Genomic DNA, 27766 nt, shown 5'->3' with positions numbered 1-27766 from the left:
CCCAAGGAGCCACACAGGAATATGAATTACTGCCCACATTTTTATGTAGAAATCTAGATTGCTGGTTTTTCTTCTTAAGAGTAGAATACATGCGGCCACAGACCTGTGTTCCACTGTGGGGCATGCTCAGTTTACCATGAACCTCAAGACTTCCCCTCCTCTTCATTCTGGACACAGTCACTTGTAAGCTGGGGCTGTGACTTCTGGGGCCCAGGACCGGTCACGACATGGCTTCAGGATCAACCCCTGAACAGCTGGGCCTGTTGTCCTCATTTACTAACAGTACCCAGAACCACTCTATCCTTAAGTGCCTAGTCTGGATGGTAAATTGTGTAGTTATGTCTAGACGCACCAGCCCATACTCCAACCCCCAAATGCACACACCTACATGTTAAGCACAGAACCCTGTTATAAAGTGATTTTATTAAATTGATTTGGACATACTGTAGGTCAAATAATATTTTCCGAAGATAACAATTATGGACTTTAAAGCTTGACATAAAATTAGTAGCTTCAAAAGTGTTAGTCATATTCCCCAGCAACAGCATGATAAAATAATTCAACTATGTAGAAATATAGAACTCTAGGACTAGCTGGAAACTCAGAAATCATTTAGCCTAATATCCTCATTTTGTGAGAAAACTAGACTCAAAGATTAAGCGATTTGCCCAAGCTCACATACCTAATAGTAATAAAGCTAGAAATCAAACCAATTTTTCCTAAAACTAAAATTCTATCAATGATATTTCAACTGGCTCTCTACCAACTAAAAGTCTAGGCTCTCCTCTGCCGCCCACGCGGCCTGACACGAGTGACGACGCAGTGCGAGTGGACTGCTGTCAGCCTGGAAGGGGCTTCTTCGGTACTGAGCAGCCCTCTGTGAAGGAGGCCGTGAGTGAGAGGGGACCACCCAATGGCCTGTTAACAAAAATTTCTGGATTAAAACCCAGACGTTGACAAACCAAACCCCCAAATTCCCTCTGCAATCTCCTTTGTGCACTGCTTTAGTTACTTGGAAAAAAAAAAAAAAAAACCCTTCCAGTCGAATAAAAGAATTAATCCAAATACAACAGGAAAAATCAAGCTTTGTTTCAACATTTTGATGACTATTTTTGGGTAGTTCGTGTTCCAACCTCCTTGACAGCTGACACCACCATCCTGACCACCCCTTTCAGAGCTTCAAAGGTCCTTAACTTCCCCAAAGACTTCCTGAGCAAGGACTACATGTGGGAATTAAAGAAAGCAGGAATGAGAAGAGAAACAAAGTTAAGTTAGTTGCTTTTGTTCTTGTCAATGGGGACTTTTGGTCTTCTAAACATTCCTTGAGTTCCTCCACATGAGTTTTTAATAGTAATCTAGCCAAAAAAAAAAAAAAAAAGAGGCCTATAAACACCAGGATACGGAGCCCCTCCGCCACTGCCCCCTGTAGCTGCGGCTCCGGGACTGCTGCCCTCTACCCCTGGGGCGCCCGCGAGTCCCCCAGGCCGAGCTGCACGGAAAGGCCTTCCCTGACCCTGACCGCTACTAATGCTGCCCTCCCCCCCACCCACCATTCTAAACCACCACCTAGTTTATTTTCTTCATAGCACTTAATCACTATCTTGAACTACGTTATTTATGTGTTTACTTGCTTATCACGTCTCCTCCACCAGAAGTCAACTCCGCAAGAGTGGGGCCTTCGCCTCCCTACGTCAGTGGTATCCCCAGCACCTTGCAGTGCCCGGCACACAGGAGGTGCTCAATAAATATTGGCTGAGTGAATGAATGAAGAGAATGAGAGATCAACAACAGACATCCATGCCTGAAAGGAACTGATACGTCCTCCTCAATGAAGGGGTACCAAGGACTCCTACAAATTGCCCCAATGACAGGCATGAGCATCAGTGCCCCTGCCATCTACCCGCACATGGGCACCCCCTCTACTCAGGAGTTCCCCGCTTTGCGAGAGGACCCAGAAAGGGAATTCTGGATGGAGAGAAGTTCTAACTTTGCTTGCTTTTTCCTCCCTATTTACATTCAGCTATTTCCAAAAGAAATTCAAGTTAAAAATATGTGATGTAGTCATTAGAAATTAAGTCTGATTAACATGGAAACAGTGATTAGCAGAATCCTTATAATTTTAAAAAAAAAGTCCAAGAAAAGCTCAAAAGCATGTGTCTGCCAATGATCTCTCTGACAGGCCAACTGAACGGGAATTATGAGCCACCTAAACCTAAAGTGAGTCTAATGCCATCTAGGAAGGCGTGGGTATCATGGGCACCTGAGGACATGTCGGGAAAACGGGTCAGAAACAGGATGTGTAGAATGGCGTGTAGGCCTCAATCAAGCAGTAACCTCCGAAATACCAAACCGCCGCCTCAGTGGAGCTGTCCCTGCAGATGCCATAGCTGGCAGAGTGGAGTCACAAGGATGGAGGGCAAGGGCTGCTCCTGCAGGGTGGGGGGACCTTCTACATAAACATGGCCAAGAGCACTCCGGAGGCTGGGCAGTAGCTGTGGGTTTGTTTGTGGAATTTCACTACGGAGGAATGTGCCATAACCCCGGGGGATGCCCTCTACTGGGGGCCTCAGCCCGTCCTGGGCAGACACTCAAAGGGATTCCCGATTCAAAGGCAAGTTGTGGGACATACTTGGCATGAATCAAAAAATCAACCTCACATATGCCTCATCAAAAAGAATGTTCTGCTGGGGCTTGCTGTAAAAATTTCTTGGGTCAATGTATAGGTATTTACAGGGTTTCCTTCCTAGTGGCACTTATGGGTTTTAAGATTTTTAACGCTTAGCAAAATGCTTTATATAACTGATATTTTGAGGTGGTTTCTCTCCTTTGTGTGCACCCTCTGGTGGATGCAGAGGCTGGTGCTCTGGCTGAAGGCCTTCCCACACTCATCACACTTAAACGGTTTCTCCCCGGTGTGCACCCTCTGGTGGATGCAGAGGCTCGAGCTCTGGCTGAAGGCCTTGCCGCACCCACAACACCTATAGGGCTTCTCCCCGGTATGCACCCTCTGGTGGATGCAGAGGCTTGAGCTCTGGCTGAAGGCCTTCCCACACTCATAACATTTATAGGGCTTCTCTCCGGTGTGCACTCTTTGATGCATGCAGAGGCTAGAAGTGTGCCTGAAGGCCTTCCCACACTCTTCACATTTAAAGGGTTTCTCTCCGGTGTGGACTCTCTGATGCATACAAAGGTTTGAGCTATTGCTGAAGCCCCTTCCACACTCACTGCAGACGTAGGGTTTCTCACCTGTGTGCACTCTCATGTGGATTTGGAGGTGGGAGCTCCAATTGAAGGCTTTGCCACACTCGTAACATTTATAGGGCTTCTCCACGGTGTGAATTTTCTTGTGTCTGTTAAGCTTTGTTGTGGTACTAAAATCCTTACCACAATCATCACATTTATAGACCTTCTCTCCAGTGTGGTCTCGCCAATGAATATGAAGTTCTGATATGTGAAAGAAACCCTTATCACACTTGTCACATTTATGGGGCTTCTCAGCAGTGTGAATTTTCTGATGCATAAAAAGATCTGCTCTCTCAGAGAAAAATTCCCTGCACATGGGGCACTTGTAGATCATTTTTCCTATTTGGTATCGTGATTTAGAGGAAAAAATTCCCTTACAGCTACTACAGCTACAGGATCATGAGCTCACACAGTCTCTTATTTGGCCATTTGGCAGCTTATCTCAGGCTTGCTCTGTTTGGCAGGTTTAGGGTTGGCCTGAGCTTTGCCCTGCCTGTCTGTCTACTGAAGATTTCTTCCTGCATAGTGTTCCTCACTTAGTATTAGTATCGCTTATAAAGTGACATTTACTTCCACATTAATTCTGTGACTCACTAACACAAAAAATTCTTTTAGGTCCTGAGTTGTCAACATTCCAAGGGACTTCCAAAGTGCAAACCTTTGTTTGCGTTTTTAAACCCTTGGAATCTTCCTCTTGTAGAGTAACCTTGTACTTCACACTCGCAGGAAAAAGGCCGCAAGGTGTCCCCCGTGGCGGAGGGTGTGAGGCTGCGTGCTGGTCTGGAGCCCCAGGCGGCGTCAGTCCGATCCTGTGCCCCCTACACATGGGCCAGGATGGCCCCCCCAAAAGTGGCTCCTTAGGCCCCAGTACGTCAGTCCATGCTCTCGAGGATTCCCACACAGGTATCACTCCAGGCTCCTGCAATACAAATACAAACAATGAACATGCCATTTTTGTCCAGAATATCATTTTACATAAATGTGATAGCAGTAACACTGACCTCTTTTGATCTCGAGGAAGAATTTCTCTTATCTCATGGAACAATGTGCCCCTTGGGTTTATCAGTCTGAAGAAGAGAATTTGCAGATATCATGTTCATACTCACAGTCCAAGAACACCCCCAGCAACAATCACTAACCACAAATATCTGAGCAACATCCAGGGAATATTATGGAAAAGGAAAGAACTCCTCAGAAGACCCACACACTAGACGCAGTTGTCCCGCATAGCAGGAGGAAAACTGCCCCCAATTTGAACTTTGGAGAGGATAATGTTGGTGCTTTTGAAGCTAACACACGGCATCTGTGTGACTTTCTAATCCACACAAAGTGCATGCATGACACCAGCATCTGATGTCATTTCCCCACTTAACTGTCCTCCATGGCTTCCTGATGTGCTTTCACTGTTAACCCAGGTCCTTAACCTAAACGCAAGATCCTACAGAAACCTGCCCGCCCTCCTCCCAAGATGCTGAGCCTTCAGTTTCAGTTCTCACATGCCAGGCCTGCCTCAGAGCCTTTGGGAAGGCTGTTCCTGGCCTGGAAGTGCTCTCTCCCCTATCTGGGGCAGGTCTAGGGGTATCCTGCCTCTCCCCACTTGCCCAAAGGCAGCCTCTGGCTAAGCCTCTATTGTTAATCTTCTTTGATTCCTTCAAAGCACAGAGAATTTGCAATTATGCTATTGTTCCTGGATTTCTGATGTGTCTCCTGCACTAGGATGTAAACGCTGAGGGGACTTTGAGCTGCTCCCTGCTGTCACCAGGCACAGGGGAGGCGCCTGTTTCACACACACCAATGGCACCAGCAGGGCAAGTCACACAAGCCTCTCCCCAAGTACACGCCAGCTTCGTGATGGCACAGCAGATACAGGGACATCTCCCTGTGCCTCATCACCAGCTTTTTGATAACTCATGTGGGGTAAAATAAACAACAAATAAAATAATGAGGAAATAAAAGAAGAAAATAAAGCCCAAAATATCCCACTGGAAATCCTCTCAGATCTGGAACCCTGTCTCTGCAATGTGCACACTGTGTGGATTCTCTGCCAAGTGAGTGACACCTGAGGTGACTAAGCGACATCGACTGGTGGTCTTAACACTTTCCGTAATACGTTCCAAACTGGGTGGAAGGGACATTCCTTGAAGATTAAGATGAAAAATAAATGGGAGTGCTTCTAGGGGGAGGTTTTAGGGCGGCGAATTTCATCTGACACCCAAAATCTCAGCAAAAGTACAATCAATGCCTGAAAATAGTAAAAATGCACCTATCCTGCATCCTAGTAATCCCACTTCTAGAGTTCAATCCCAAGGCAAAACCACAGCAACCCAAGGCCCAACCACATCCTCCCAGTGCATCCTGTGTGACGCGGGGCAAGAGCATCACACTCACACTTGCACGTGCCCTGGGGATAGTTTCTGCTGTCAGTAAAGCTGCAAAGAAATCAAAGCTTTCAGTAGTTTAGCTGTGATAGTAACACTGGCGTTTTTACAAGCTAGGATAATGCAAACAACATTAACTTTGCTTAGAAGCGAGATTCCATGTAAGAGAATCAAGACATAATATAAAATCAAGCAAAATCTGTAAGTTTGATTTAGAGATGCCAGTTCAAATTTTTGTCTTTTATTTCTGGCCCCAAAATGGCCTGGGAGTGAAGACGAGCCATTAGTCAGTGCCCCTGGAGGAGGGCCTAGAGGACCTGCTGGCCCAAGGCCTGGGCAGTACAGAGGACAGGAGCCTAAGTATATCAGGCCGGGGTGGGGCAAGAGGAGTGAGCCTGAGGCCCCAGCCACCCCTTACCCCCAAACACGCCCAGTGGCACCCAAGGATAATGAACACAATCCATTGAAACACATCAGCATCTGCCATGAGGAACAGTTATCAGGCTGGGGCTGGAGGGGAGAAGCAGACAGGCTGACTCAGGCAGTGAATGGGCAACATCTTCCCCAGACAGTGACAAGAAGCTCTAAGCATACACCCTCTCACTACTCTAGGAATGAGCTAGCAAAGTATCAGCGAGTGAAATATAGCATTTAGGCCATGACAGAAATGGGCACGTCAGTCAAGAGGCCTCGGAGCCTGGTCACCTGGGTCCTCCTACCAGTTAGTGTCACTCAGAACAGCCACCCCAGGTGTCCCCAGTCAACACAGAAAACCAAGCTGGAGTGAGAAGCTTCCTGCCACAGTGGGAGCTCTGGTGCTCATTTCTACTTGAAAGCAAAGGAGGGATAGAAAAACTACCAGGAAGAAGCAGAACAGTCCCAGCAGGTGACCAAGTGCAGGAAAAGCAGCTGCTCCTACAGCAAGCAGATACTCGGAGCTGGGGGAGGTGAGCCACAGAGGCGCCAGGCACTCTGTGTGAGCGGGGCTGCTCTGGAGCCTGGCGCAGCGAGGCAGCTGCAGGGAGGACACTGAGGAGACACGAGTGGGGCCAGCAGCAATGGCACAGTGCAGTGTTGGGGACTAACATCCTGGACTTTAGAGACATACCAAGGTCTGGAGAATGAAATGACATGTAGAGTGTGTCTTAAAATGCTTCGGAAAGTGACAAAGGGCACATGTGGCAAAGCTGAAGCCCAGTGCGGAGCAGGATGAAGGGGCTGCCCATCCACCCTTGCCTCGTCCGTCGCGCTGCCACTAGGACAAACCCTGCAGACTGAGTGGCGAGGCAGTTAATGCCATGAGCCGCGACAGCAGGACCACCGGCCCAGGCCAAGTGTGCTCTTCAACCCCACAGACCCAGTCTAAAAACGTTCCACTTAAGATATCCTTGTAAAAGCAATGTAAGGTATTATTTTATTAAACCTAAACCATCATGTTTATTATATTTATGTTAACTATATTGTATTTCTTATTCACTGTGTTTCTAATAGACACGGATCTTTAAACTGACACTATTGTGCTAAGGCAAGGAGCTGGGGTGCAGACCAGCATAGGCCACAGCACAATGCCGCCTCCAGAAAAACTGCCTGTGGAACGACTACTGTTGTAACTCGTCTTTTTGGTTTACTGTTGTTTTTGACAAAAGGTCATTTTCACTTGTGCACATGGCTGCCAACTGGTCTGCAGACATAGCTCTGGGCAGACGTTTCCCACACCGATAGGAAACACCTGGTGGCTTCAGCTACCCACAGTCAGACAGCTGGCAACACTGGGATTCCGGGAAACCTGTGCACTGCTGGGCACTCTGCAGCCTGCCGATGCTTGGAGACTCTTAGGAGACCAATGGGTACACTAACAAAAGTGATTTTGTTATCATATACCTAATAACACATGGACATTTACAAGATTTGCCTGACTCAGTGAACACAGTTTTCCATAGGAGCCATATGTGAGATGATAAAGTCACTGTGGGTAAAGCGCTGCTCCAAGTGCAGGAGAGGCCACGGACAACTGCACGTCGGGATGCGAGACTGGCCAACCCCTTCCAGGGCCCTACCCGATCACAGATCAACTCACTGCGACAGAAAAGGCTGCTAGGTTTCCTCTTCCAACTCTGTTATCTGTGAGAAACTGGGTTCTTCATTTATTTCAACCAAAACAACATATTGCAAGAGATTGAATACAGAAACAGATGTCTTTTATTTAAGCCTCATACATGCAAAGACATTTGCCGAAATGTAAATATTGTCACTCTTCTTACTAGATGTTTTTGAAAAAGGTTGTTTTTCAGTAAAACGTCACTTGTGTTGGTAGGTAATGATTTTATCACTATATTTTAATATAAATTAGTTAATACTTCCATAAAGTTCTAATTGACTATCATGATAAACATCACTACTTATAACCCAGGGAAACCTAAGTGCCCAGTGCCCTGAATAACGCTTTCTAAAGAGTAAAAGGACCCCGAGGATCAGAGAGGTTGAGATTCCATCTTAAACCCTTTTTTTTCAAAGGCTGAAAGTTGTGAAGCAAATTTAAAGGAATCCTTACTTACAGTTTAGTAATTTCCATCAACTGCCACTATTACTCTAGACATAAAAAACATTCCCCCAAATGCCTCCATAATAATCCTAAAGTGAAGTCTGCATACCAGAGGAATAAATAAAAGGCGATGCTTGGAGGAAGCAGTCCCAACAGAGATGTCCCACAAGGGCTCGGCGTGCAGCCCCTCCTCTAGGACCTCTCCCCTGTACAGAGTGGGGGCCCTTATCCACATGGAACACATGGAACTTGTTCCAGTTTGGCTAAATTCTTCTCCCCTCATAAATAATCAGGAAGTCCCAGAAATTAACTCAGGTGTTAGCGCCACAGGCAGCGGCACCTCTGCTGAGCTGTTCTCTACAGGCCTCGGCATATGAAGCCTCAGTGGGAAGCTGCTCTCCCTGGTGCCTGCATGCTGCCAGGAAAGGGCCCAACACTATCTATCCTGCTCGAGGTCACTGTTCCCTCTTGCCTCAGGGGCCTGGGTACAAAGAGGCCAAGCCCACGTCTTTGCTTATCTCCCCTACACCTTGGGGAGACGCTAGCCGAAAACACACAGAGCCAGGTAAGGAAGAGTTACAGACCCAGGCCCAGTTCACTTCTGTGCTGTGTTGGTCTTACTGACAGAACATTTTAGTATTCACTTGTAACTCACTGGTTAGGACTACGGAATGCCACGCAATTTTTCTTTGCTTCTGCCAACACCAACAGCCCTGGAAGAGACACTGGAAGGTACCCGGTTCAGCTGCCAGGGCAGGCTCACTTCCCAGACAGGCACTTCCATTTCCTTCCTTCCCCAGCAGCCCACCTTCCATAGCCACCTTTCCTTTCACATGCCCTGCGCCACCTCAGTGATGGCAAGTGACAGAGCCCACCTCATAGGGTCCTAGACCTAGACCGCTCCATGTGAGGCCCAGCTCAGTCTCCCAGAAAGGCCCCTTTGCTATGCCCAGCACTCTGAAGTGGCTCTGAAGTGGCACTGAGGCCTCCTGAAGGTCTACTCAGGCTTCTTCACCTACTCTCCCTGCTCTCCCTCATGCGACAATGAATGGCCCAACCCACCTCCTCTGCAGGGTGCCTCTGGGCTCATAGAGAGGCACACAGGCATCCCCATCTTAGTGACCAGCTTCAGTAATGGAAGGAGCAGGCAAAACTGCAGAGGAGTTTCACTTCAAGGGGCCCAAGGGAGCATCACCACCCCAGGCCCAAATCTCCCGTGGACACATCCAGGACATCCACAAACCGGCTTCAGAGCATACTCTCAGTTTCTGTGCAGCCCAGGACGTGTTCAGGTACTTGCATGTCCCACTGGATAACCCAGGGAATCATCAGTCTTTTGAACTTGCCCTTTGGAAGCTCCCTAGTCACAGCTCCCTCCAGCGCTCAGGGACTCCTGGTGCTCAACAGCACTGTGACTATGCTCTGATGAGCATTTACTTTTGGGATTGAGAGAACTTCTGGGTGCAGAAGTCAACTGTTTACTTTCGTCAAAGGAGATTCTTAGTCTGAGCAGGAACCTCTTGACTAAATTTACAGAATTTCCCTTGTGGGTGAGGACAGCCTCTGCTGAAGCAAGCCTCTGTGGCCATTCCTTGCCACCAGCTGGCTAGAAAAGACTCAGGTCCAGTTTGGCCCCAGAGAACTGGTGAGCACCCCTGACCCCAACTCCTGGAGTAGCAAGCTGTCCCTGCCCTTGACCATTTCCTATCTAGGCCCACTTCCTTCTTCCCCCTTATTGCTGCCTGCACTTGCTTATGGCCCACATGCAAGTCCTAAGTCCCCCCAATTCCCTCCTAACAGAGGGCAATGGCTGATGGCCTGGGCTGAATTTTCACGAGCTACAAGGACCAGAGCACCTCTCATTTTGTACTCAGAAAACTGCTCTTCATATTATTTGGTCTAATGACTCCTAATGGAGAAAATATAAAAGACAAAACAAGTCATATCTGATTCTTCTTTTAACTAGAAGTTACTACAAAAGCTACGAGATGAGGTCCAGAGATCAGCATCGAGAAGCATCGCAGAAATGCTGCCAAGTCTTCTTCTGGTCTGAGGCTAACTGCACCTGCATCAAGGAGAGAAAGGATCGCAGAGGCCTACGCCCTTGCGAATCCTCCTACACTGCCTGGGGATGACGCAGGGGCGGGGGCAGGGGTTGGATCTGCGCCTTGCTGTTCTGCTGTGGCTCATCTCAGACTGATCTGTAAAGCTGGATAATAATGTCTTCAACTTCAATGCTTCCCTGTGATAATTAAAGAAGATAATAAACGTAAAGGACCCATCAGCAGCCCACAGCATAGCTGAGGCTAAATAAACATGTGCTTCCTCACTTCCCTGATTTTAATTAGTGCATGACACATTCATGCACTTGCCAAGAACGTCATTCCGCAGGCAGAGGCTGCCCAGGCCCTGATGACCTGTCTCCCTGTAATTAGGGCTCCTTAACTGTTCAAAGTCAAATGCTGCTCTCACTCCTGTGCTGTCTGCCACGCCTCCTTGTTGCTACCCAGCTCTTCTTCCCCTTTGCTCTCACCTTGTAGGACTGTTTGAGGGACCTTCCTAGCAGGCTGACCTCCCGAATTCCTGCAGCTGCATGCTGACGCAGTGGACGTGACAAGATCTGTGGCTATGGCGGCCACCATGAACACGCTGCACACAAGCACAAGCCCGTCTCACTAGCCCGGCCAGTGGGTCACACATTTGTGTGATCTGAGAACTACCACGACTTGGAGGGTAGAGCTCTGGGCTTGCAATCAAAAGTCCTAAATTCAAATTCTTGATCCAACACTAAACAAGTTACGTGAACTACCTCAGCTGATTTGGTCCCATTGGCCTCAGTTTACTCATCCAAAAAAGGCCCACGTAAATCATGCACCCTCAAATCAAGGGGGGGTCAACGCTTCAGTGCTTATTCTGTTCTCAAAAAGGAGGAGCAGAGGGGGAGGAGTTGAAAAAAAAGAAACCGTTTCAGTCACAGAGCAGAGTGCTACCAGCACACAGGCCGGTGCCTAAAAGGGGCTGCCAGCACTGCTGTGCCTGCCCTGTGGCGGAGTCCTCATTTGCCTTCCCAAGCGCCAGGGCAGCCCTCCCATTCTGGAGGGGCAGGCGCTGGGCAGGGAAGGCGCCATGAGAGCAGGGCAAGGGGAAGGTCTGTGCTCAGCAAGAATGACTCTTGTTTACTGAACTTCCTCTTTCCACTATCAGAGAACCAAGAGCCACAGGGAGACAAACCATGGCTGGGCATGGGAGGTAAAGAACAGAGATGGACCCAAGTCACCCTAGGGAGAGGGGAGAAATGCCTCAGGTCACACGGCAGGACTCAGCCCAGAAACCAAAGGAAGAAGAGAGACCCTGGCAGTGTAGGCAGATATGAAGAGCATATTCTTCTCAGGGACACTGACTGGGAGGGCTATCACCATGGCTGGCAGGTCAAAAAGTTACAGGTGTGTGTAAATGTACTTTTTTATTGTGGTAGAAACAACACATAAGAAGCACCACACATACACACGATTTATTGTTAGCCACTTTCAGTGTACAGCTCCGCAGTGTTAGTACATAGGCACTGTTGCTCTTATCAGGTAAAACCCACACTTCACCCCCCCGCCCCCAGGAACAATCCCCTTGGCCCTCTCCCCACCACGCTGGCAACCACCATTCTACTTGCTGTATCTACAGAGTTGACTACTTTAGATGGATCAGAGTTTGGTTATTTTTATATCTGAGTCAAAACTAGTAACTCGCACTGCTTGACAAATCCGAGCAAGCCTGTCAGGGACGTGGCAATATGGGGAGGGCTCAAGCACTGAGGAGGCGCAAAGCACTGAAAAGCGTTGACTGCTCAGAGATGAGCAGAAGGAGCATCACAGTCAGAACCCAGCTCCTGTGCTCCACAAGGGCCAGCGACCCATCACCACGGAGACTCATCACAATGAACGCAGGACTGTGGAGTTGAGGGCTTTGCCCCAGCAGGGACTGGGGATATAGGCAGTGCAGTCTTCCTTCCACAGTATGCACGCTATAACGAACTGAGACATTCACAATACTGAGCTAGAAATGCAAAGCTACCAACATGGCATTACTAGCTGTGCTGGGAATCCAGCTCCATGCAGCATTCTGCGAGCTGCCAGACCACAGGGAGCACCTTTCCCTATCACTAGCAGGGCCCTGTGCATACAACCACCAAGAACTCATGAACTACCAGACCTACCTCTTAGTTCTCACCACCTACCCCACCCCGGCCCAATAACAAAGAAGGTTTCTGGGGGTGAGCCCTATCAGCCAAGAATATGGAGTGAGCCCTGTCACTGTGCTCAGGAGCCCCGTCCATATGTCAGGATTTCCCAAAAAGCCCCCTTGGGAAGAGCTGATCAGGCCTCTCCATCCAGTGTAGCCTCACCTCACTAGTTTGATAGCACAGGCAAAAGAAAAGACACCACACGTCCCCATGGGTTTCTCCTGGGTACCAAAGTGGACCACTAGCACAGAAGCCACTGCAATGTCCTTTACCTCAAAGCAAGCCAATGGAGTGAGGAAATGATACCAGGGAAAGGAAAACCCCAGAACTTGGGAAGTCCACCTTTGTGGAGAGGAGATGGGAAGCCACAGGTCAGCCCCTGGCCAGACCCATGGTTATGGAGGCAGGGTTTAACTCTCTCTAGCTTCCAGAGATGCTTGGAAAAATGTACAATCTTATTATGTATGTACAGAGATCTGGAGAACCCAGTGCTTGGATTTCAGCAATGACCAGATAAAGACGAACAAACACCTGTCCTAGTAAAATGAACACTATCTTTTTGAGTTGAGTTGAAGAGAGGGCAAAAGTCATTTTAAAATGATCGCCAAGGTGGTGCAACAAGTTAAAACACGTGTTATGAGGCTCTCTGAAACCACTGCAGCACAAGTTTGAACCCCAGCCAGAGCGCTGACCCACATGGCACGGCAGACCTCTTCTGACTCGCCCACTGTGACTCTCAGTAGTGTAGTCCATCAATCTGCCTGTTCTGTTCCCCACTCTGTCTCTGGTGAACCCTCTTACCCACCAGACCTCTGGCCTGTACCCCAGTTCTGTAAGCATAAATAAATAAATCTTAAAAAAAAAAAAAAAAATCACCAAGCCCAGACCCAAAGAACACAAGAGAAGCTGCTTGTGATGGGAAGTGGGTACTTCTCAGGTTAGGGCTCAGTGGTAATGGGACAAACCCATCCTCTTCAGGTAAGCCAATGTCCAGGAACTTACATTTAAGGAGGAGGCTATTATACAGCCTTTAGGGGGAAAACACCAGAAACTTAAGTAACAGGTCCAGTCTTAAAGTTCTAACATCTCAGAATAGACAGGAACCATGGGAAAGCAAAAACGGCAGATGACATGAGCTCAGAAACCAAGTTTGTGTTCCAGAAGGCTTTTAGGAAGGTGGGGAAGCAGCAGGAAGCCAGAATAACCAACAGGATACATGAAAAAGAGGGAGCCAAACTCCAGAGAAGAGACAGACAGGACAAAACACTTCTGCCATCTCTCAAGCTAATAAGGACAGTTGTTCAGTGTCTAGGAAACTCAAAAGCCAGGTAAAGGCAAGAGTGTAAGAAAAATTACAAGGCAGGAGAGGTTTATCTTCCTCACTGAGCCATAAAGGGCACACGCAGAGATGCCTGCACTGTAAATCCACATGTGGGTTCTCATTTAGGAAATATGAGGTAACTTACCACAGTGACAGGAGTCAAAAATCCCAAGGCATTCCAGAAGAGGCAGCAGAGGCACGGCCACAGTGGCTGGTGGGCTGAGAGGTCTCACGCTGCTGCAGAGCTGGAGAAAGGCAGAGAAGAGAGCAGGAGGTTTGTGCCATGAGGAATTCAGGACCACATTTTCTGAAGAACTGTCAATGATAAATGTGGGGTCTCCGTTCAGAAGCCAGGAAAGAGCCACTTCTAATTGGGATTACACAAATATACAGGGCTCAAGGCATGTCGGGGATAGAGAGGGGGAGAAGACCTGAGAAAGCTCAGGAAGGAAACCCAGGCAGTCTGTACAACTGTGCCCAGAGACAGGAACTCAAGCATCACAACTAGCTTTTCGGTAAGAACTTTACCCAAATTGAGCTTCTGGTTCAAAGGTACTACAAACTGGATAACTGGCTCAGATTGGCTGCAACCCCAGAGAGTCTTAAAATTGATGCTGGTTTTTCACTCTGCAAGAGGGCAGAAGGAGCCCAGCTGAACAGGTTCATGCCCCGGCCTTCCACAGAACAGTCGTGCAACCTTCACCTCAGAGGTTAGGAACAGAGACACTGAGATAATAAAGGATCTGACCTTGTAAGGTAGTTTAAAGATTAAATAAGTACAAGAAGTACTTGAAGTAGTGCCTGGAAAAAAAAGTAAGGTCTATCAAGGATTAGTTATCATTTACTATATTTCACAACCCTGTGCTTACATTTCAATGGGACATTTAATTGTTCTAAATTTTGTGAAGCTGGGGATGGTGCTAAACTACTCTACGTTGTTCCCCAGAAATGTGGAAGAAACAAACGAACAGCAAAGTAGAATCATCCCTGCTGCGAGCAGCTGTTAAGCAGAAACCACCAACACAGGGACCAGTGCCCACAGGCTGCCCTGAGGGACCCACAGCTCAAGGACTGAAGAAAATGGAAGGTGAAACTGCTCTCAGTATACCTGGGGATTTGTTCTCTATGGGAATGAGGTCTGACTTAAAACCAAGACTACTAATAGGCTCTTCTTTAAAGGGCAAGAATGGGGCTTGGAGAGCTTCAGTGTCCGCAGGAGGCCAGGTTTTCTCTCCCTTCCTGAGCCACACCAGCCAACCAGGGAGCTGCTGGGTTTTTGAGGGACCCCATGCCCAGAGCCCACAACTGTCCCTGTCCCCACCATAGCTCAGTCCTGTGTGCATGCCTGATCCAGACCTTAGTATGCTAAGAGAAATGACAGCAAAGGCAGATTCCCCATCTTGCTCTCTGGAATCTAAAAGATTCCACAAAAAAGGGAAAAGGAAAATTCTGAGGAGTCACTACAAAACTTCATCATGAGGAAAAATGAGGTAAAAACAAACCATGTAGACAAGAAAGTATGGCAGACATGTCCTTACACCAAAGCCCATTTCTTAAAATGACCTGAATGAATCTATGGCCCCTGCAATACAAGGTCCCTAACCACAACAGTGACTGCAGCTCCCCTGAGGATGGGGCTTTCCCAGGAGGCAGCTCAGTGTGCAAGTTTCCTGGCAATCCCAGCCAGCCAGACATGCCTAGACATCCCAGCAGGACAGGGTGCCTCCTGGGAAAGCCCCATCAGCACAGTCCCCTCAGCTTGTGAGTGCCTCAAGGGCTATGAAAAGGTCTACAACCTGAAGGAAGTATTTGTTGGATACAAAATATGAAAAGAAAACCATGGAGTTAAAGTAAATGTTCAATGTCTGCAAACAGACACTCCGTGCAGGGTGTGTGGGACACAGACTGTTAAAGGGCCAGAGAGGCAGGCTAGACCTCTGCAGGGCTTCAGAGCAGACTGGCAGAAGGGGGCTGCCCACCCCACCTTTCATTTGCACTTCAAATCAACTCCACTGGCCCTCCCCAGTAGCACAACTGGTTAAAGCTCAGCACTGTAAAGCTGGCCACAGCCCACCCATACAGTGCAGCAGACCTCTCCTGTCTCCCCTCAGCAGTGTATTTCAATCAGTCTGCCTGCTCTGCTCCCCACTCCATCGCTGATGAATCCTCTCACCACCCCTGCACCTCTGGTCTGTACCCCAGTTCTGTATGCATAAATAAATAAATCTTAAAAAAAAATCAACCCCACCTCCCAAATTCAGATGTATTATTACTTTAGCACTTGCAATTATCAGGAGTATATTACAAAAACTAAGCCAAACAACTTTTATTAGCCATTCTCTTAGCTTTATCAAGAAAAAAGAGGATTATACATGATGGCAGATGGCTCCATATATTCAAAGGACTTAACTTCCACCAGTGTCAGGGTAGTAAGTCAAGCCTGGCCATGTCTCCTTTCTGCAAAAGCACCTACACATTCTCCTCTTCCTGCTCAAACTCTCAAGCTGAGCAAAACGGGCTGCAGCACAGCACTTTCATAACATTTACATCTTGTACCTATAAAACTAGAGACACCACACTCTTTCCAGAATCGTTCTCCACCTCACTCTCGCTGTCTCTGGAGCCGCACCAGCCCTCAGGCAGCCTTGCCCCAAGACCTGACGCCTGCTCTGCTCTTCCCTGCCGGACCCCTCTGCCAAGCTGCCCCCAGACCAACTTGCAGCTCTGACACCTGGGGGAGACAGCACTTCCATGTCCCTAGCTCCCTGCTTCAGGCCTCACTATGCCCCTTGACCCTTTCACCCAACCTCCCAGATACATGCGGCCTGACAGTAGGTCCTGGCTCCACTGTTGTACTCAACCAACTTTGCTTGAATGAGGACTACTTCTGAGAGGCAATTCCATATCCCACACAACCAGCTTTGTCTTCTCACCTACACCTGCAAGTTGCCTACAGGCCATTTCCTCACAACCCCACAGCTTCCCCACAGCCAAGTCCCTCTAAAAGGCAATTTGTCTTTCCTTAAGAACTAGCCCAGCTAGGGGCTTTAAGGACAACTCTCTTCTATGCCCCCAGAACATCTTTCAACTTCGCCTTCTCACTGCTTGTTTCTTCCCCTCAGTATTTAAACACAATGCAAAGTCTCTTTTATATCAAGGAAAACCAATAATTAATCTGATGCCTTCTCGAGCTGCTACACACACTTTCTCTCTCCCCCTTTTCTCCCTACCCAGGCTTCTTAAAGACTTACTTTCCTGATTTCTACTTCATTGTTCACTTCTTCTTCCACCACCATACCACACAAGTTCCTCCTGGTCAAACCCAAGGCACATGCCATTCCCCATCTCCCTGGACACTGCTGCCCAAGTTCCCAGCCCTCCGTTGCTCTTGCTGCAGAGACCTAATACTCTCCATCCACGGGGAGTGCTCCCCACTCCCAAGAGCCAGTGTTCCCATTGCTCCCCAACATTCTCCTCTGCTCCCAGTCTACAGCCAGGCTAGTTTTAACCATCAAGTTCACTAGTTCTCACATGTGTCTGTTAAAGAAAATCTTTCACAGGAATCTATGTTTTAACTGCTTCATAATGCCTCCAGAGGGCACTCACACACATACTTAAAATTCTGTACAGATATTGTCACGATGGCATTAGAACTCAAAATGAGTTCCACAATGGAACTGCTACCTCAAACAGTTGCCAAGCATCATGAAGATTTATATGGCCTGCTTTCTTCGTGCTCCCTAATTCTAATTGTGCAACTGGGGACTTATCAAAAGAGGGCTAATCCTATCACATGTAGAGACGTGATTCCTGAATACTAGTTTGCAGAGAAACCTGATTTAGGTTTGCTAGCCAGTGCTTTGACTTGATGAAATGTCCTTAAATCCTATCAAGCTTAAGTCTGTGTGTTTGAACTGCACATCTAAATTATTTTCAAAGCCAGAGGAACATAATGGAGTTTACTCAGCAAAAGGAAAGGGAATCCATTATTTTTATAAATTGTATTATCATTCACCAAAGAGGCAGGACTTACAATCTTTGGGAGAAAGGTTTGCGACTACTAAGAGCTTCCTTGCAAGATCTGTCCCAACACCCTAGAAGGCACCATCACAGGAGGACTGGAAATGGGTGATGACTATTTTACCAACTTGCACAGTATAAAAAAATAAATGAGCTCCATGATAGCTTTACTGAATTTCTTAGAACATATCAGGTGACACAAGAGACACTGCATATTCTAGAATCAGGATAAAGGTATAGAAATGTTTTAAGTGTTAAAACGAAATACAAATCATTGCTTTTTTGAAATTAAACTTTGAATGCTTATGATACAATCCAAAAATAAACTTCTGTTTTAAAAATTTCTCCCTTTCGGCCCTCCCTGGTGGCGCAGCGGGTTAAAGCACAGCACTGAGAATCTAAAAGCCGCTTCCGCATGAGTTCGATTCCCGCCTGCCCCGGAGGTGACCACATGGCGTGGCAGACCTCTCCTGACCCACCCGCTGCTCCCCTCAGCAGTGTACTTCGTTGATCTGCCTGTTCTGTTCCCCACTCTGTCTCTGGTGAAGCCTCTCGCCGCCCCTGAGCCTCTGGCCTGTACCCCAGTTCTGTATACACCAATAAATAAATCTTTAAAAAAAAAAAAAATTTCTCCCTTTCTCCAATTTCTTTACAAGTTAATGCTCACCCTGGGCACTGGCTACCTGCCTTGTGATTCTCCCACTTGGATGAACCAAGCAATACTTAAAACCAGGATAAAAAGTATTTCCCTAAGCCTGTGGTAACAATGCTGGGCCATTTAAAACCACTGAGCCCAAGGGGCCAGACAGATCTGCTCCACAGGCCCCATAACGGTGAGTGTGAGCAGTATCAGCAGGTAGCGGGCACCCAACAAAGTGGATGGGCGTCTCTCCCCTTGGAGCTTAGAATTATAAAGGGAAAGAATGGGTCTGAAAGGTAAGCTGGCAGGAGCTAGGGCTCTGGAGAGGCAAAGGTAGAGCACATGCACTGTTCCTTGGATGTCCGGGACCCAACTGAGACCCCTACTCTGATGCTACGGCAGGACCTCAGATATCCCTACACTTACATGGCTTCTAACGGACTTCATTTCTGCCTGAGCCACCTCCTTGCGCCCTAAAGAGCACCTATGCAGGAACCATATGCTCCACTGACGGCCCGCCCAGCTCCCCCCCGCTCTACTTGTTTTTGCCACATCCACAGCTTCCACTGCCAACCTTGTGTCAAGGACCCAGTGGCTGATTCTCAAATCCTACCCAGGCTTGTGCTGAGGCGGAACATTTGCCCCCATAATCCCCATGTGGCAATTTGAGATGGGCGACAAGCTCATGAGGTGGGGTAAGAACCCATATAAAGGACACCCTGGAGACCTCCCTCTCCTCTTCTGACATGGAGGACCCAGTGAGAAGAGGCCATGAAGAAACAAAAAGACAAGGAATTCACCAGCACCTTCACTATAGAATTCCCCACACTAAACTGAGGGAACCAAGTTAGAATCCCCCAGTTCATGCTAAACTGCTACCATGCCCCAACGGAGTAAAACCACTTCTAATCTCAGGGAGGTGCTTCCAGACAGATACAGAGGGAGGGCAGCATTGTTACCTACATTCTAACCTGCCCTGTGGAAGGAACCAGTTCAGCAGCATCAAAAAAAAAAAAATCACTCCATCCACCAGTCATGCTGATGACATGGGCACAAGAGGCCCCAGCTCTCTCAAGAGGGACCACCGCCTGTTCAAAAGGCAGAGCCCAGGAGCCTGAAGACAATCACAACTGTGCCATGCCAGGTCAGTAGTCTTGGCTCCACTGTCACTCCAGTCTAAGTCAAACTAATCTTCCCCGGCCTGAGTGAGCAATGTATATAGTTACATTTCAAGAAAAATCTACCACCTAGAAGTTGATTTTAAAGTAAAATCTGTGTGTGGTGTGCAGTCATCCATGAGCAAATCATCTATCTGCCATGTAAAATCATCTGCAAACCCACAGGAAGTACCATGTGGCCTTCAAGTCCTCTGCACTCAGCATGGCCAATGCAGGATCTGTCTGGCCCCAACCGTTACTGCATGTGAAAGGACCACAGTGAAAGGACCCACCAGTGAAAGGACCCACCAGTCTGCCCCAGCCAACCGCCGAAGCAGACGCTTGTCCCAAACTACCCCCTGCTTTCCTCTCTAAGTCCCGACCCCATCTCGTGAACCCCTTCTGAATCCTCCCCTGCCATCCCAACTGCCATCTCCCCGGAAACAGCACCAACCTCTAGTCCTCCCAGTCCCGGCGCTATTCTCCACTATAACACTGTCTAAAATGAAAAATGGGTGATTACTCCACTTAAAATCTTTCAACAGGCTCATTAACTGTCAATGTCACTTTCAAATTTGTTCACAGACTTTAAAACTCTGAGTGGTGGATGCTCCAACTTACCTCTCACCCCTGCCCACTCCCCCTTCTGGCCCAACCACACCAAACTTCAATTCCCCGGGGCCTTACTTGCTGCTAGGCCTCAAGCGCTGCTAAGTCTCAAGCACTTGTCCTCCTCCCCTAGTCCTACTCTCCTTTTCCCTCCAGGCCTTCACACTTGCCGGTCCTCCCTGCCTGCCATCAGTCCTCACCCTATGGTCCCTTTCCCTCATCTTCCCTGACTTTGGATTATGTAGTCTGCTATACGCTCTCAGAGCTGGCAGGGCATGGAAAGGGCCCTCTCCCATCTCCTGTCACACTTGTGTGCTCTGTTGTCCATGGCACTAATGCAGGCCCACAACAGCCCTCGAAAGTGAGGGAATGCACACCCACCATATGACCCCTCAGCCTCGCCTACACTGCCAGCACTTGCAGGCCAGCATCACAGAGCTCTATGCTCCTGCCTTGGTCCAGCTGGCTAATTCCTCCTGGCCCTGAAAAACCTGATTAAGGACAACTTGCTCTGTCAAGGTCTCTGTGTGCCAGCAACACTGCAAGTCAACAAGAGTCACACTAGGAAACTCCATGGCCTATGTGTAAATTTCTGCATTTACTCTAGATACAAAAGTAGAAGCAAGAACTACTTTTATTCTGGTTATTGCTAAGAAATATTCCTACAAATAAAGGAAGCAACAGAATTCATTATGCTAAATGAATTTAGCATAATTTTTTATGTGTGACATAAAAAATGTCTGGACACTAGTTTTCAGAGTACACGTTAGAATATGCTTTAATATGTAACAAACAAATATGTCTTTAAAAGAACATATACTCACACGTTACATCGTTAACCTAGATAAAACGTGTCATTTGAAGCTAAACAGCCCATTATATAATAGATATCATCTTGGAAAATATTTTTAAAAGGTAATTTTTTTTTAATCACTCAACATCTTGATGCCTAAAATCCAAAATTTTCTTAAGATTTTTATCTAATTTCTTTTAGACCTTTTTCCATCATTGGCTTTTCTGGAGGGTTGTTGTGTCTATGAACTTCTGTAACATCATGTGTGCAATTTTATAGCTTTATTTTCTTCCATTTAACACTGTCAAAAGCATCTTAATATATTTTCTTCATAAGCACTTTAACGGCCACCTATTATGCAGTGAACATAACCTAGCTGTTTCACAAATGCACCCTAAAAATAATTCTTTCATCACGTCTAGATGGTTGCTACTTCTGGGGCTCTGAATACTTTTGAGACTCTAGATACATATGGTCAATGTAACACAAAAGTGTCACCTTTTTTTTTTTTTTTTAAGATTTATTTATTTATTCATATAGAACTGGGGTTCAGGCCAGAGATGCGGAGGGTGAGAGGACTCACCAGAGACAGAGCGGGGAGAACAGGCAGATTGACAAAGTACACTGCTGAGGGGAGCAGCGGGCGGGTCAGGAGAGGTCTGCCTCGCCATGTGGTCATCTCTGGGGCAGGCGGGAATCGAACTCATGCGGAAGCGGCTTTAGATTCTCAGTGCTGTGCTTTAACCCGCTGCGCCACCAGGGAGAGCCAAAAGTGTCACATTTTTAATCATACTCTCTTAAGTACAAGGTATCTGTTTCATATAATATAATTAGTTCATTTAAATGTAGGCCTTTGTGGCCCTCCCTGGTGGCGCAGAGGGTTAAAGCACAGCACTGAGAATCTAAAGCCGATTCCTCATGAGTTCGATTCCCACCTGCCCCGGAGGTGACCACATGGTGTGGCAGACCTCTCCTGACCGGCCCGCTGCTCCCCTCAGCAGTGTACTTCGTAAATCTGCCTGTTCTGTTCTCCATTCTGTCTCTGGTGAAGCCTCTCACCACCCCCTGAGCCTCTGGCCTGTACCCCAGTTCTGTATGCACAAATAAATAAATCTTTAAAAAAAAATGTAGGCCTTTGTTAACAGGATAGGGAGAAACTGTCACATCTTTACTACAAAAGCAAATATAAGCAAATGTTCATGGTAAAAATGCAAAGCAGCTGAAATATACATCAGCTTCCTCCATGCTTCTTCCCTTAGAAGCAGTAAGTGTTTTCACCTGTACTTTAAGACTCAATTTTTTCCAAGTCATTGGCACATACATGCGCATTTCATTCTGTAACTTTCTAACCATGAAATTAACCTTCTTTTGGGGGGAGGGGGAGCAGTGGGTTTCACTCATCCAGCTTTTATGTCAATACATAAAAGCTATCCAATACTGCAAAACATTAGTAGTGAAACTTACCCCTAGTTAGCTTCCGCTTCTCCTCATTTTAGGTGATGCTGCAACAAAGTGTTCATGCTGACTCTCATCCTTGAAATGTTATTTGCTAGATCAAAGCAAACTGAAGCAACTTCACTTCTCAAAAATGTCTTCATGCCCTCTCCTTAGTACATCCTTGGGTATCTTTTTAGTTCTTGCTTGATAGCCCTACAAAAAATTCCTGTTGCTTGAATTTCTATTTCCCTAATTATAAGGAAGGCAGAGTTCTTCTTCATTGTCTTGACACTTTCATTTTCCTTCTGTAAAGGTCCATTACCTCCCTCCATTTCTTAATTTGTACTAATTAATCCTTTATACATGTTACAAAAATTTTCCCTGTGCACCTTATAATATCTTTTGTCCCACAGACATATCACAGATTGACCAGTCTTTCATGATTTGGGGTCTTAGTCTTGCCTAAATACCCACAAAACATTTTCCAATGTAACAGATCCTTTAACACAAAAGTTGCATAGGGTGTTTGTTTTTGAGTTCTAAAATCCAAATAAATGTAATTTCGACTACTGGGAATAAAGGACTTCCTTTTCAAATAATCATTTTTTGCTACACACTATGTTGAATAATTATTTCTTAGCTGCCTGAAATACCAACTTTGTACTAAGTCTCTCTATATAAGTAGTCTGTTACTGGAGTCAACATTGTTCCTCTCTGACTCTGTTCCACCCGTGCTCACCATTTATACCTCTGCAACACTGCACTATCTTCTGAAATCTAGTATAGCAAATCTTTCATCACTATTTTTCTATTTGAAAATTTTCTTGGCTATCTTAAATAGGCATTTATTCCTCTGGATAAATTTCAGAAAAATTTCACTCATTATCCAAATTCCAAAATTAATTCCCACTGGAATTTCAACTAAAATTAACAGTTCAATCTGTTGCATTACAATCTTTATAATGCCTTTGCTGCAGAAAACATGTGATTGTCCAGTTAAGTAACTTTACAATTTTTTTATAAAGATTTTACTTAAATTCATAAAACTGCCATGTGGCCCTTCCTGGTGGTGCAACAGGTAAGGATGCAGCACTATACACTAGCCACAACCACTTCAGTGCAAGTTCAATCCCCAGCCCCTGGAGGTAACCCATATGGCGCACAGACCTCTCCTGACCCGCCTGCTGTTACTTTCAGCAGTATACTTTGTCCATCTGCCTGTCCTGCTCCCCACTCTGTCTCTGGTGAATCCTCTCACTGTCCCTACACCTCTGACTGTACCCCAGTTCTGTATGCATAAAGTCTTTTTAAAAAACTGCCATATGTTTAAGTCTTCAAGTTTTGCTCCTATTAAGAACAGAATCCTACTATTTTAAGAGTAACTACAAGTCATTTTGTTATTAGCAAGATTATACCTTTCCAATTGTTTAACAAATTCTATTTCTATCCAGTGAACTGTGTATCCACATCCTATAATCACTTGTGTGGAGTTTCATTATTTTCATCTCTATGAGTTCTTTACGTGTTGAAGGCATTAACTCTTCACTTTTGGGTTTATTCCTTGTCACAAGGAAATATTTTTTTCATATTTTGTGGCTTGGTTTTTAATCCAAGTATTGTTTTCCCTTCCATCTTAAAAGAAGGTTTAAGTTCTTCTGTTGTCTAATTTAGATTCTAACTAATAACTTGACTGCCCCGTGGCTGCCAGGACCTAACTCTATTCCTCAACACACCAGCACAGTAGGTATTTTATTCACTGAAAACACTCCAGCTCAAGTGTGTCTGGTCACAGAGACTGTGCTCCATCCACCTTAGCAAACAGAGCTTGTTCAGATGTTTAGTATTTACTTTCATATGTTCTTTATGATGTGGGCACATTCAGGATGATTTATCATTCTTACATACACCACCACATACAGTTGTTTGTTTTGGGGTGCTGAATAGTTCCAGCTAAGCCATGCAGATGCACTCAAGTCATAAGCCTCTTTTTAATGAATGTGACTGCAACCTGTTTAAATATCAGACAGGCTTGTACTGCTTCATTGCTCATAATTATTCTGCAGTTTACCTAAAGGACATCTCTGTACTGTTTTTAAACATCACATCCAGGAGCATGGCCTACACATGGGACATTATATCCTATCTTCTAGTATCTCCCACCATCTCTTCCATGTAGATTGCACTTGTCTCAATAAGATGGTGCTTAATTTTTATGTTGCATTGTGATTATTTTAGTAGTTTCTTTCCATTTTAGTTTTTGCCAGTTCATTTCTGATAACCAGAAAACTATAAATTTTATACATGCATTGTGTAGCCAGCCAGTCACTGCCTTAACTTTTGTGCCAAGTAATTTTATTACTCTCATTGTTGTAGTCAACAGTACTTACAAATATATCTCTTCTTTTCATGTTAGAGCTTCACCTTACTCTTATTTCATTTATTACTACTTTGGCAAGACTTAAAACAATCACATTAAACAGTATCCCAATTTCTCATTCGACTTCTCTGTTTATATGGACAATTAACATTTATGTGTACATTTTGCATTAAAGAAATACCTTTTATTTCAACTCTTTAAATAAGAAACAAGGACTTAATTTTAATTAAGTATCTATTTTGATCTTATTTTTGCTGGTAATTTAAATTCAATGTGAACTCCAAGGGAAAGACCAACTCTCTTTTAGCTAAGACCTCTGAAGTGGCCTACTAGCCTCCCCCACTTCCATTGCCACTCCTGAAAGCTCCACCACATTCTATACTGAGCAGCTGGAGTGCTCGTTTTAAAAATGCAAATCTGATTATGTCATTCCCTTGCTTAAAACCCAACCCTTGTAATGGTTTCCCATTTCACTCAGAATAAAGTGAAACATCCTTAACCTGCCCTACAAGACCCTACATGATCTGGCCCCCTGCCTAGCCACACTTCCCCCTCACCCACTTCAACCTACCCACAAGTCATTCTTTCAGTTTCTGGAATGGGCAATGCTTTTTCCCCCTCCAGAACCTTCCCACATGCCATTCTCCTGCCTGGGAAATTATCCCCCACTTCACTACAGTAACACCTACTCACCCTTCAGAACTTAGCTCAAATCTTCTTGCAAAAAGGTCTTTCCTGGGGCCTGTCACCTCAGTCTAAAATCTGGTCTCCTTTTTATACTTTCTCTTATTGCTGGAGCTACTTAACTGTCAGAACTGATCACAGTTTGTGATTACACATGTTGCTGTAACTGTGTTTAATCTGATTCCACACACACACACATACACACACACACACACAATTTATAAACTCCAAGAGAATAGGGACAAAATGGTTTTGCTGGTCGTGCTACAAAAGCATTCATTTATATTTATATATCTGAAAGAAAGAAAACTACCTACACAGCACCTAATTGCTCCTCTTACATTTAAAACAATAACTATCATTAAATCACTCTTAAATTGTTACACTCCTTTGGATTCTGCTTAAAAATTCAGTAAGAATCCATTTTACCTGAAGGACAGGAAAGCTAGTTGAATCTGCTGTTGCCACAGGGAAATACACATACAAATGTGCAATACTAGGAAATACATTTTGTTTAAATAGCTTAAGAGTTTTCTGTAGTGTTCAATTCATCGATACTTTCTTCTCAATCAACTAATCGCTAAGTCTTATAATTGAAGGTATATAAAGCACCAGGAAAATGCTTTGTAAAACACTCTTTAAGAAGTCTAATGTAATAACACTGCTTGACAAAAATTAATGTAACAAAATTATGAGTTAGGAAGGGTGTTGTCTAAGAAAGAAAGCCATCTGAAAGTAAGTTGGCTAAGCCTAGTATTCTGTAGTACAAACATCTGGTCAAAAAAGAAAATGTCCATTATACTGCAAATAAAAAATCCTCTTCGATCCCAAAACCAACACTTATATACCAGTTTACATGCTACAGGGCAATCTCACATACATCCTGTGGGCAAGCTCTATGGAGCAGATAAGAGCAAAAGAAAACTGAGGCTTAAAGAGATTAAGTGTCCTCCCCAAGGTCACAGGACTTAAAAGTAGTAGACTCGTAATTAAATGGGGGAGGGTGGAGGCTCCCATGTCAATTTCTTAACCAAAGAGAACTTCCATCATAAATGCTAGGGTCTGTAATTAGTAACTTGTGCTCCTTTCATTAAAATTTCATTTCACGGGAGAACCACCACCGATAAAAAAGCTGCTTTAAAAATAAAGCTAAAACTTACATTTCCATCGATCCAGGAAATGGCTAAACCAGGGTATTCCCAATTATGGGACATAATGTAGCAGTTCTTCAAAATGAGTTAGCATTATATAAGCGAAAATCTAAGACTTGAGTACACTAGCACTTTTTAAAACAAAGATAACAGAAGTACTCACACACTTAAAAGTATTTTAAAAGATCCAGAAGGAAACACACCAAACCTATAACAATTGCTATCTCTGTGAAGAGGGGCTGGTAGTCACCCTTCAGCCATGTGTGTGATATTGTAATTTTTACAAAGAAAATACATCAGGTATTTTATCTTAAACATTGGGGTTAACCTGTGGGCAGAACAAGGTTAGTGTTCTGCTCTAAAATGCACCTATAAAGGACAGAGGGACTCCCCCCAAAAAAGAAAACAAGAGTATGTCCATACAATTAATTCCTACTGAAACAATAAACGGTCTAAATATCACAAAACGTCCCTGTGAAAAGGCAATCGCACACTTTTGTTTTCTTGTAAATGCCTGGTCTCCTTTGTTGCAATGAGACATCCCACTAACAAACTAGCAACTAGGAGAATCTAGGTAGGCTCCTCCTAGAGAGATTAGTTGTTAAGAGTTCAGAGAGAAAGCTTTCACAAAGGAGCTGAGTTTTGAGGGAAATAAGAGGTGACTTGGCAGAGCGATGCGGGCAGATTGATCCAGATGGGAAACTGCCTGGGAGGTGGCTAGACACCGAGTTAATCAGAAGCAGGGAACAGTCAGGAAACTGGAGCCGAGTCCTGAAAGAGGAGAGGATTCCTCGGGAGGTGGGAGTAGAGAGGGAGCTGGCCGGCGTTGCCAGCCACTTTACCTGGGGGAGAATCCGGCGGCCCTGGCGATGGTCAAACAATGGAGGCGTCCAGCGGCAGCCGCCTTCTGGGCCGGGTGCGCGAAGGGCTCCTCATCACCTGGATCGCGTCCTCGGCGGTATCGGCCGGGACACCGGGCGCTCTGAAAAACAGGCCATCACACCCTGCAGCTCGGTCCTCCGCGGCCCCCGCGCCCCGCTCCCCCGGCGCGGCCATTACCGCCTCTCCCGGGACCCGCCTGGAAAGGCTCCAAGGCGCGGCGGCCCGGGCGGCGAAGGCGCTCGTGCTCCCCCTGCCCTCCGCTCCAACAACAATGGAGCCCGGCTCGAGAGTCCGGCTC

General features: G+C 46.0%; 1 protein-coding gene across 1 annotated transcript; it reads right to left on the bottom strand.

Moving 5' to 3' along the window:
* Positions 1-1553: 1553 nt before the first annotated feature.
* Positions 1554-27566, bottom strand: ZNF664 (zinc finger protein 664). Its single transcript, XM_012731116.1, has 4 exons — positions 27429-27566; positions 13864-13963; positions 4245-4310; positions 1554-4162 (listed from the first exon to the last, which is right to left on the bottom strand). The coding sequence occupies exon 4, from the start codon at positions 3575-3577 to the stop codon at positions 2792-2794; it is 786 nt and encodes a 261-aa protein (XP_012586570.1). The 5' UTR covers positions 3578-4162; positions 4245-4310; positions 13864-13963; positions 27429-27566; the 3' UTR covers positions 1554-2791.
* Between the last annotated feature and the right edge of the window lie 200 nt (positions 27567-27766).

Source organism: Condylura cristata, unplaced genomic scaffold (genome assembly GCF_000260355.1).
Source record: "Condylura cristata isolate star-nosed mole 26May11 unplaced genomic scaffold, ConCri1.0 scaffold00029, whole genome shotgun sequence".
Classification (NCBI taxonomy): domain Eukaryota; kingdom Metazoa; phylum Chordata; class Mammalia; order Eulipotyphla; family Talpidae; genus Condylura; species Condylura cristata.
The sequence above is the reverse complement of the archived record's forward strand: the minus strand, read 5'-3'. Positions and strand labels throughout refer to the sequence as shown.

Bases quoted from the DNA above. Each gene is read 5' to 3' on its own strand.
- ZNF664 (XM_012731116.1), bottom strand. From the start codon at position 3,577: ATGATCTACAAGTGCCCCATGTGCAGGGAATTTTTCTCTGAGAGAGCA.